The sequence below is a fragment of the Lycorma delicatula genome, chromosome 2 (assembly GCF_047948215.1).
Source record: "Lycorma delicatula isolate Av1 chromosome 2, ASM4794821v1, whole genome shotgun sequence".
Taxonomy (NCBI): domain Eukaryota; kingdom Metazoa; phylum Arthropoda; class Insecta; order Hemiptera; family Fulgoridae; genus Lycorma; species Lycorma delicatula.
The window spans coordinates 160,479,676-160,491,981 of record NC_134456.1 but is presented as its reverse complement, the minus strand read 5'-3'; the positions used below and the strand labels follow the sequence as shown (position 1 = coordinate 160,491,981).

The 12,306-nt window shown below is 31.2% G+C and overlaps 1 protein-coding gene across 1 annotated transcript in view; it reads left to right on the top strand.

Annotated features, from left to right (window-relative positions):
- The window catches only part of LOC142320292 (lachesin-like), a 339,547-nt gene that overhangs the window by 179,472 nt on the left and 147,769 nt on the right, over window positions 1-12,306 (top strand). Inside the window, exon 3 of the mRNA XM_075358000.1 lies at window positions 8,923-9,117. Coding sequence (XP_075214115.1) covers window positions 8,923-9,117 — 195 coding nt within the window. The remainder of the gene's footprint in view (window positions 1-8,922; window positions 9,118-12,306) is intronic.

The window sequence follows — 12,306 nt, the reverse complement described above, 5'->3', positions numbered from 1 at the left end:
TGAATTTCAAGAACCTCCTTATTTACAGAAAATAAAACGTATCAAATTAAAATAAATAAAATAAACAAAGAGAATTTTAATAGATATGTAAAAAAAATGGGGCTGTTTAAATAAAATTACCGTTATTTACATAGTAACAATATATCATACGGTAAAACTAATTTAATGTACTGCAGTTTAATTTTTCAGCATTTTCCTTTTTGTTTTCCTCCTTTATTTCCACCTCCAACACCGCATTAAACCATCCTATTTAATTTCCTGCATTGTCTTCGTTTGAAATGACTAAATTAATCAGGGGAAATTCATGTTACACGTTGCAGGCTAAACATCGTTATTTGTACTTACATATTTGTTACCTAAAATAAATTATTTACTGTTTAGATTTTTCATATTATCAATTCTGATCTGGTACAGTACAGAATTGATAATGTAGTTCATTAAAAAAAAAAAAATTGCGGTGACACCGACGCATTTCATTTTGTAACGCGCTATCATAATGAAAGTTTTTTATTTATATATATATATATTTTTTTCTTTCCGTAGCGGAGGAAAAAGCTCTGCCAGTCGCCGTCAGGCCCGTAATGATGGCAGTGCGGGGCTCTCACCCGCTAAAAAACCTCCCCTTCTACCATGCAGGGGCCGGATCTAAGCCATATGGTATGTACAGCCCCTGCATGATCACCCAGACACTCCACTATCCGAATCCGTGTGACCGGAAGGCGTCCCCAGGGGGCGATCGACGAGCGACGACTCCGAGGAGCCCCCGCCGCCCACCACCAGTAGCTGGCCCCCTTGATCACCCGTCATCGAACTCCAAGCCTCCATAAATTCGCATCATTTATATATTTAAAACAACTTTTACTAAAAATTGGAAGTTTATTTAATTTATTTATTTACGTTTACATTCTTATTTCTAAACAAGACACATGAAAGTGGCTACAATTTTTATTCTCATTTTATTAAAGTTGAGTTTTTATATCCGTCGTAACACATCTAAATTCAGTTAACTTTGTGACAATTTTTTTTTTCTTACATTTACACAAAGTTTCCTACGGTGGATCACTGAACACCTTACTATTCAAATAGCCTAGTAATAACGAATTGCATGGTATTATGGTGTGAAATATGGTGATGTCGTGGGGAAGGCGTACAACTGTATTTAGAGAAACTTGTTTGCAACAATCGTTTAACACCTTTAATGATTGTCTAGCCGTGATCGGTTGTCCTTGACCTCTCCTACTGAAACAACGCGTCTTGAATAATTTCAGATTTTTCTGCTGTTTGAGAGACAAAATTTCTTCAATTATTTGAACATATCGCTCTAACGTGACTATAACAGAATTCTCATCATTGTCCTCATAGAATGATTATTTTTTAGGTTGCAATTGAACGTCTTACGATGATTACTATGTTGCAATGATTCTTTCTTCTTTTCGTTGCGTTATTTATTGAGCGATATCCACATACGGGGAGATCTGATTCATCACACAATAACATATTTTGAATATCTTCTTTCCTATTGATTGTAATTTTCAAATTTTAGTTTCAGAAAGTTATAAGAATAAATTAATAAAAAAAAAACGTTTAATGCAATCTGAAGTTAAATTTATGTGCTGCATCCGTAAATCTAATTTAATAACCAAAAAAAATGTTAGTATTTGAACTGTATTTTTAAAAAATAAACGCATGTTAAAGAAATAATAACAGATTTCTACACTTATATTATAAAAGGATTATGGTGTTACTGAAGTAAAAATATTTTGGAAAGGCAGGATGCTGAAAAATTATGTACAGTTAAATTTCACGTTATTTATTATATAATATTTATTATAAATATTATTTTACGAGTTATTGTTATGTGTAATTATTTTTTTCTGCTATTTTTACAATCGCTAAAATCAGATATGAGCAGAGTTAAGTAAAAATAGAATATACAATAACGATTGGAAATAATAACTAGAATATAGTGACTTGGTTATGGTGTTTTTGATAAAGTAAAGCCGTTTTATACATAAGACTGAGGATACGAGGGAACTTAGTCTTTATTAAGATGTAAGATATGACTGGATCATTGTCAACTGCCATGTGCGTGAGTTGTTTGTCAAAATGTACTTCAGACGGAGTAAACGTACGGGTTAGCTATGTTAGTCACGATAATACGTCTATATAATAATAAAACATATTAAGGAAAAATACAAACAAACAAATAATTAAAAACTAGTTATGTACACGTGAAAAACAATGACAGTTCCTTTATATTTCACTACAACATTATAAATTTAACAACCTACTAAACAAATCTTTTATTGCCTTCACCGTTGGCTTACAACTTGGTTAGGGTGGAATCGTATTTTTCTCCTTAACATTCGGATCCTTGCATATTTCTAACTTACGAATGCTATAAGGTACATCCGTCTAGCGGTCGTTAACTAAATAGAGCCCAGTAATCAAAGAATGTATTTCTTTCTTCAATATTAAACAGGTAGATCAATCAAAAAAGGATAACACTGTATATAATACTGTATTTTTTAAATTTATTTTACTATTAAGATAAGGTAATATTTATCTTTATTCTTAAAATATATCTGAATTGTTAAATTAATTTTTCATTGATAATTACAATCAGTAAAAATCTCTTCCAAGACTACATAAAACAAAACATAATTTTAAATAAATTAAATCGTTATTATCATTTACAACTTTGATAATGTCACCAGCATAAATATGTATTTATATATACGAATTTATTTATCTATATACTTTAGTTTGTACGTAGATTTATCTGTTGATGTAGAAATTAATATATGTATTGCAGAAATTAATACGGGTATATACCAATTTTGTATTCGTAGGTACGTATGTAGAAAATATAAAAAAAATACTTCTTCCCCCCCCCCCCCTCATCAACCCAACATTCCAGGACTGGACTTGCAATCAAGCATCACGCGGTCCTGGAAGGTGCCTCGCTTCTAATCACTCAGGACCCCCGGCGCGTCCGGCTATGCCGTCCACGCCAGAACAACTCAAGCGGCCGGAACTTGATCTTCTACGTCTCCCCTCAAGTGAGGGAACCCCAATACTTACAACATGTTTCGAGTTTAAGAAATGAAATGAAGGGATTTCACTAGTTATATTAAACTGGCTTAGTTACTTACAAGAGTAAAAATTTGCATACCAAGCTAGGCGTGCTTGAGAACATAAGAAAAAGTTGTATTAATCGTAGAACGTAATGATTTTTTTTTAAATTTTATTTCTATACAGATGAGAACTATATAACGAAAATTGTTATTCTAACTAAAGACAACTATCATCGTTTCAATTTGTAGTACAGGTGCTTTAAGTGCCTAAGGAGGAGTGGGAGATATATAATACGATGAATTACTCTACCACCTTTTGTGGAGAAACAGTGTAATACTCACATTCCCTCTAATTTGAAATACATTTAGGGATTTTTCTAATAATATTCTTATTTTGATCAAAACTAATATTCCGGAATTAACGAAACTCAATATTCCATAATCGCAACCTTCTATATAATTAAACCCTTTTAAATAAATAAAAACAAAACTGTTGGTCTACACATATATAAAAAACTCCTTTACATAAAATAATCAAATTAATGGAGGAACCTAAGATAATAAGAAAGAGTAAATTTGGATCGAGCTTAGTGGTTTATTCAACATATTTCTGTTTTCCTCAAGGCATATAACAAATATGACAATGTCGTTATGACATTGTTATGACAAGACCCTTTGACCTTATATACAAGTATAAAAGCTTAAAATAACATACGTATAAAAGTAATCATAATAAATAAAACATATGCTCATTAATAAGAGTTATAATAACCATTGCTGATAATAATTCTTTAACCTAATTATTTTACTTTAAAGTTGGATATGAAACTTTTGGTTTTGTAGAAGTGGGTTCCATTCGCTTACGAAATAAATCTATAGCGCCCGATAAACGACCGCTTTTACCCTTCATAATCCGGTATTTTTCAATAATGATTAGTAACGTGAGGAGAACATAGTATAGTTTTATTATTATATTAGAATTTCCTAATACTATTATCACATATATTCAGGTTTATATAATATAGGGTTAATCACTTCCAACCCCTTTTGGAGAACCCTAACTTAAATAATTATCCGACTCCCTAATTTTATTTCTATATAGACGGGAAAGATAAAACTAATACGGCTGTAAAATAAGCTAAAAGTGTAAATACAAACGCAAACGTACGCACAAATATACGTACACATAAATGAAGAAAATACATAGTCTACATGTCATTTAAATTATTTGAAATCCTGCCCTTAGTATAAATTACGGTAATTAACAAACGAAATGTCACGCTTGTATATACGCGTGAGTCAACTTGCGTACGAGCATTTCGTTCTTTTATTCAGTGACTATATAGAGTAGAAGCTTATTAGTTTCGATGCCATGATGTGTAAACTTAAACGATTTTCAAGCGCTTATAAGCTTAAAGATAATTCCGTGGGATACACCGAGAATAAACTAGTTTCAAAGTAAAAAAAAAGACAAAATTTTTATTACATTTACTTTACAGGTTATTCTGTCAATTAAAACATGAAATAAACGTTCCTTTCATATAACTTCCATTTATAAAGTTGAACCGTAAAAGAATTGCAAAGCTTTAAATCTGTCTATTAATATTGTCTGTCTATTTAAATCTCTGTGAGATAATTTTAGTAGAATTTTTACACTTTTATGTCTGGTTTTATGACATATTACTACTAAGTAATATGATGTCTTGCCTATGATGATAAAACAAAAGAAGACAATCTCAAAGCCCCATTAAATATTATTTTATATAAAAATGTCAAAAATGATTGCTTTTATTATATTAACAATCTAATCTAAAAAATATTCTCTACGAGTACTAATCCTTATATACTGTTTGAAAAATTATTTTCTTCAATGAGGGACGAAGCCAAATCTAAAATTTCAAAACAATTCCAAATAATATAATTTTTAAATGGTTTTTTTGTATGATTCACCGTATAAGCTTGATTCAACATACACCAACCATATAGCTTGATTCATCAAATAAGCTTGAAGTTTGTACGTAGAAATATGTAATGGAAATTTTGTAGCGTATGAAAAATGTCTTGCCTCACCGGGGTTTGAACCCGTGACCTCCAGATGAAAGATCGAGAAGCTACCACTCTACTATTTTAATACGTATGTATTTTAAATTTTTAGTTAAATGTTGCGTCATTGCTGTATAAGCGACAGTCTGATGAAGAGGGGGAATGAGAAGCCCTAGTTGGAAGTAAAAGTAATTTTCCTCCAAAATTTATTAAACTGAAAATATTAAGGTTACTAACAGTTACATTCATTATTAAATTGATACACTTTTTACGTTTTTCTCTTTAATATATTTATTTATCTTTTGCATTAAATCCGCAGTACGTATAGCATAATTTACTAATAAATATTTCAATAGAACGATGTCTGAACTCCAATTAAAAATCTTAAAAAACATTTCTGGCAGTTATTCTTACAAATAATAAACTGTAATTTTGATGAACTGTAATTTTTTCTCTCAGATATCTTATCTAAGAGAAAAAATATTTGTCTCCATACCTATGCGATTTCAACCAAGGTAGAAAATAAACCTATTTTAAATAATTTTAAATATAGTTAAAACTGTAGGTATCTTGAAGGTTTTAATTAAGTAATTGTTGAATAATGCTCACCAGAAAAGAAAAATCGACATAAACAACTTACACTCGACATTAACAACTTGTTTCACTTTTGTACAAAATTCGGAAATACAATGAAAAATAAATTTTTTTACCAATAACCAGAGAAAAATCCAATTTGTTTACATATTATATTTATTTACATATTATCCAATATACAAAATTATTTCTGTCTGTTCACTGTAGTATGACCATCTCTAACAACTGTTTTTCAACAGTGTCTGAAAAGTTTATTTTATTACACTGTTTTACAACAGTGTCTGAATGCCCTAGTTTCAAATAAGTAGATCAACAAATATTATCTTGGTTTTTCTTTAATCATAGGAAATGTTTCTTACAACTATTGTCGCAAACTTTATAAACCGTTCCGTTTTATTCTCAAACTATTATTCGTTTAAATACATTATCTTAAATTTTGTTTCTATCTAAAATCAAAATAATTTTGATGAAAAAAAGATTAAAACAAGTAATATGGGACAGATTTAACTTTGAGGAAAAAGAATTATGTTTTTCTTAATTATATAAAAAAAATATTTTTTTCTTTTATTTTTCTATTTAAAAATATTATATCTGGAATATTCTGTTTATTTCTTGTACGACTAATCCATTACAATAATTTAATTCTAATCTACAATACAATATTACTTTAATAGGATAAGATAAAACAATGGATTTTAATTTTAATTCCATTAAATCGATTTAAAAATTCGGAAAACTAAACTTATTGACAAACTTGCATAAAAGTAAAATAAAATGATCGCCGGCCTTCGTGGCGCGAGTGGTAATGTCTCGGCCTTTCATCCGGAGGTCCCGGGTTCGAATATCTGTCAGGCATGGAATATTCACAGACGTAAAAATCATTCATCTCGTCCTCTGAAGCAATACCTAACGGTGGATCCGGAGGTTAAAAAAAAAGAAATAAAATGATCACAAGTTTATTCGACTCAAAGAATCAGCAGTTCTCTTTTATAATCAATAGACAGGAATAACGGATTTAGGTAATACCTTTTCTTAGTTTTTGTTCACGTTATTTCGGAATAATTGCACTGATTTTAACGAAATAGGTATCAAAGAATTTATTTTAATTAAAAGAAATATCTAAAGAAAAATAATTGCAAATGGTAACCTTCCAGTCAAAAAGCCAAACCTGTTTGAAAATCATCAGTTAGGAAATAAAAAAGTTTTTTTTTAACGTAACATGGTGTAACACGCAGTTCTCCTGGAACGTTTATAACCTATTCTACTTGTGAAAATAATGGAAAAAGGCCAAATAAATGTATATCCGAAAATGCTTTGTTTGCGAGTTACAGATAGTGAAAGATTTCGCTCGGATTTCAGCTGCCTCAATAAATTTTATAGTGAATATTAGTGAATATTATAGGACGGTAATTAAGTGAAAAAAATTAATAATTTATTATGAGTTTGATCTGAAGAATTGAATAAAATAGGTCCCAGGACCGTATCTGAAGTAGTTTTTGAGAAATCTGGGGTGAAAACCAATAAATTGAGGTAAAAAAGGAATTAATTGTCCGCATTATGGATGCTACTGAGAAACTTATGGACAGCCCTGAAGAACTAAAAAGGGCAACAAAAGTAGTATAGAAGCGTGCCAAGAAATGTATTGAAAATGGCGGGCTCATTTTTGAACATTTATTATAAACTGGTACGTATTGTTTAATATACTGTTAAAGTATAAATCGATTTCTTCTAACTTTTCTTTCTTTATTCAACTTATAACATTTTTTCATAACTAAATCCTCTTGAAGTTTATTTTAAAAGTATTATCTGCATATTACCCTTTTAACAATTTTATTGTACCTCAAACAAAAAAAAACAGGGATTTTTCCCCCAATTTATTAGTATTCGCCCCAAATTTCTCAAAATCTACATCAGATACAGTTCTGGAACCTATTTCATTCGATTTTTTTAGGTCAAAAACAATTATAAATTACTAATTTCGTTCATTAATTAACGTTCTAAAAAGTTCCTCATTTCACCGGGCTAGCGTTCACTAGCCTTAACTCGCAAACGAAGAATTTTAGGACATGTGTTTTACGAACTTTTTCCATTATTTTCACAAGTAGAATAGGGTATGAAAGTTCTGGGAGAACTTCGTGATACACTCTGTATATTACAGCACACTACAGTATTATACAGAGGAAATAATTTTAAAGTTTAAAAAATATGTTTTTTATTAGATACAATCTCATATTCCTCGTTATCAAATATAATTATAACCATATTATCAAAAAATATAATAAAAATAAACATAATTTAATAATTCAATACACCTAATTTACGTAAACGTAACAGGAAAAGAATGAATAGTTTCCCTTTGATCTCTACACGGTTGCACATCAGCACACCAAGTAGATCGAATTAAGGTGATACTCAACCTACAAGTAAAGTCTTTCCTTTAGGATGTAATCATTACTCTCAAAGAAAGTGATTAAAGATTAATACTTCTTGTGCATAAGATGTTCATAATTCAACGTAGTCGTAGCCTTAGAAAGACTTGCATAGCTAATGTTTAAGTACCGTAGCGTTTTTAATTTAGAGACACATGGGTAAAGTGCCTGATTCAACTTATCAGTTGGCATAAAAGTACGAGTAGTTTGAATAAAGAATTAAAATTAAATTTAAATTGAATAAATTGAAAAGTTTCAGAGAAATAGTACAAAACTGTTACTGAATAAAGGAAACTAATAACGACCACATTTTATAAATAAAACTTTATATATAAACTTAAAAGTTTTTGAATTTTCATGAAGGACATCAAACCCTTCGTCTGTGTCTTACTAGTAACATTACATTTATTCCAGTTAACCAAAATCATGGCAAAGAAGAGTTAAAACTATTTCATATGTGTGTTTTTTATTAGTCTGCTATTTTTCTATTATAATTTTTTTTCATTTAATTTTACGACAAAACTAATAACATAAAAATTATTACGGGAGAATAAAATTTAATTATAAGTTTTTATCATATTGTATATTTTAGTTTGTATATATATAAACTAAAATATAGAATGTTATATTGTTTGTTATTCTACATAACCATTTACGTAAATATTATTTCAATCTATTAATAATTCTTGTGTTTAAAATATACTTTGAACAGAATTTATTTATTTTTATTATAAGGGTAGCAGTAGAAAAATGTTTTATTGTACCTTTTATTATTTCAGGATCATATGTATTACTGTGGCGTAGAGGAAACGCTGTTTTAACGGCTGATAAAATTATGGTTACAAGAGATTCAAGATTTAGATTAGTTGACGGATATAATCTCGAAATTGAAAACGTTATGCCGCAAGATGCCGGTGATTATGTTTGCCAAATTGGAGAGTATAAAGATCAAATTAATACCGTCGAAATATTAGGTAAGTTATTTTATATAGCAAGCACCAAATGTAAGGTATATTTAAGTTAATTTATTATATAGATACGAAATTTCTCTCAGATTATACCTTCAATTATGTAAGTTACTCAGGCGGTAACTTATATCACAAAGTATTTACATTGTTATACACGTAATAGAGTTTGCCGAGTTTCAAGACAATAAACGACAGATTGTAACCTAAGGAACCTTCTTATTTACGAAATATCTATATTTAATATTTGTTTAAATCATTTTATTATTTTACCTATTATTAATAAAAAAATAAAAAAAATACTACTGTATAAATTTTCACATTTATGTAAATAATGCTTGCGTTATGACATATATTAAAATACACATGTTTTCTCATGGTTCAGTTCATACTTAAATAGATTAATTGCATCGTTTGAGATCTAAAATTTAATCCCTAAAAATGGAATGTCACACAATATTGGGGAAAATTTTACTTTACCTGCTGTGACGGTTGTTATTTTATCAATGATAGATCAGAAGAGTAATGAAATTATAAGAAATACTTCATAAGTAATGCAATAATAAACAATATATGAAATAATAAGCGACAATAAGTAATACCTTATCCCGCTGAACCAGAACCAAAAGGTAAGGCAGATTCATGAATTTCCTTGCAAATTTATGAATTGGCCGGCCTCCGTGGCGCGTGTGGTAGCGTCTCGCCCTTTCATTCGGAGGTCCCGGGTTCGAATCGCGGTCAGGCATAGCATTTTCACACACGCAAATCATTCATATCATACAAAATCATTCATCTCATCCTCTGAAGCAATACCTAACGGTGGTTCCGGAGGTTAAACAAAATAACAACAAAAAAAAAATTGATGAATTGACTAAGATAAATATTGAGGCGATTCTTCTTACATATCTGAGATTTGTAAGAGATGATTAATTTGTAGAAGAAATACTTTTTACTAAAAAGTTAATAACAGATACGGCTGGAATAAAATTTTTGAAGTGGTGTAGAAATACTTTTATGAGAAAAGCATTCCATTAAAAAACATTATATGTGCTACGGACGGGGCAGCTTCAATGACAAGAAAAAACAAGGAATTATCTACCAACTTTGTTTAATTCACTGCGTTATTCAGCGCAGTACTTAGTAACAAAACATTTAGGAGTTTGACTGCATGAGGCACTTTCTGCAATTATAAAAACTGTGAATATTATATTAAATCAAATGCTTTGCAAAATCGCTGTTTAGTCAACTTTGTGAAGCAATTAATGAAGTTATCCAAGAAGTTACTTCTCTCCAATGATGCAATAGGTAAGTACTACTTTTTGTACAGGCGGTTGAAAGCAACTTCTCATAGTGAGTTAGTTGGCTATTCTTGACAAAAAATTCAACAAATTGAATTTATTTTTAGGGCAAAGATAAATACAATGAGTGTAATATTGATTGAAAAATGTTCTTTTGATATATTTAATATGCGTACACAATGTTAATGTATGAATTTCTCATGACCGACTGTCGCGGATAAAACCAAAAAAATATAACTAAATGATGAAAAAAAAAAACATTTTAAATTCAAAACTCCAAATTAAGGGCTAGTAGTTTATGTAATTTGTTTAATTTTATACTAAGTTCTAAAAGTCAGAATTAAAGAAATTTTTATTTTTTAGTGAAATATTTTTGTAGCTTATAAAGCTTTTATTTTGATTAATTATAAAATAAACTTCGTTCTCTTCGCTTCTTTCAAATGTTTGAGGTTACTTTTCAATCCTTTATTTTTCTATATATCTTCCCTTTTAGAATACTTTTTCTTCCTATTAAGTTTCTTTAATCCATTTTTTACAAATCAACCTCAGAGATTATCAAATAAGAACAAGAAATTTAGCAGGTGTACTTCTACCAGTAATTCTAATACAGTGAATTAAAAATTAAACAGCTGTAGTTTAGTTACTGATTAAACAATGATAAATATAAATAATTAATTATAGAAATTAGAAATTAAAATTACTCTTTAAATTCATTTCAAAAATTTTGAATAAAATTTATAACTATATTTTCAGACGGCATTCAACATATTTAACTAAATGTTCAAATGACGCCGGCATGAACTCATCCTGTGCATTAGAACATCCACGTTCTTGAGAAGGACGTGAACCATCCTGCCGCCATCCCTCCCTGACAGGGCCAATGTGGTGCCCTTGACCTTGAAGTGGTGCTCTTCGCGGAAATGTCCTCACTAATTCGTTCAGCTGCACCACTGCCAGCCGGTACCCGAATATGAAATTCCTATCCCTGCCCCTTACATGAGAAGAGGACGCCGACTTCAGTTCCTTTCATTACGCGGAGGAGATCAGCGTAGATTTTCCTCTTCGCTTTAACCACCAGTGTCGTCGTCGGCGGGCCTATTGGTCGTTTTCTGACAACATCCTTCGTTGTTGACACCAATAGATGCACAAGATAACTCATCCCAATCCGTCGACCGAAGTACTCGACTGAGCGACGCAAAAGTTGGCCGACTCGTCCCGAAGGCCCTGAGAAGCACACCGCCCTACTCTGACCATTCTTCATAACTCGGGGAACCGACCGACAGAAAATGGAGGCTACCTTCCAGTCCCCGGTCGTCGAATCAATTATGAGGGTGTAATCAGTGACCGATTTCAATCCGTGAACCAACACCTTTCCCGGACAAGTCCCAAGCAGAGGATTGAAATACTAGGATTTGGCCCGCCATCAATTTACCCGAACGAGCCAGGTTTCTGATCTAAAACGCTTTTCGGAAAACCGGGATGTGATTCGGGTGGTCAGCTCTTGTTGCCAAGTCAATCATCCATGCAAAACCCTTGTCTTCGTCGATGCCAGCGGTGCCCTCCACCAGAACTGAGGATTGGAAAACATCCTCATGCCAGCCCCGGAGAACCAGCCTCTCAAGGTGTGTTATCAGCGACACCGTTGTCAAACATACTACGAATATGCACTCCAGACCAGGACGCAAATCGATCCACTCCCACACCTGGGGGTCTCTGAAACTACATCGGTAATGATAAAATAGTATATTTGGGTCTCCCGTCTACCAATTCCGACTGCATAGCGTGCCTTTCCCGGGACTCCACATAAATGTCATCAAGAACATCCCGCAACATATCTTCCATTCGTATCTGCCATCCATGTTAGGAGAACACTCTTTAATTTCCAATTTTGTGGTCACGT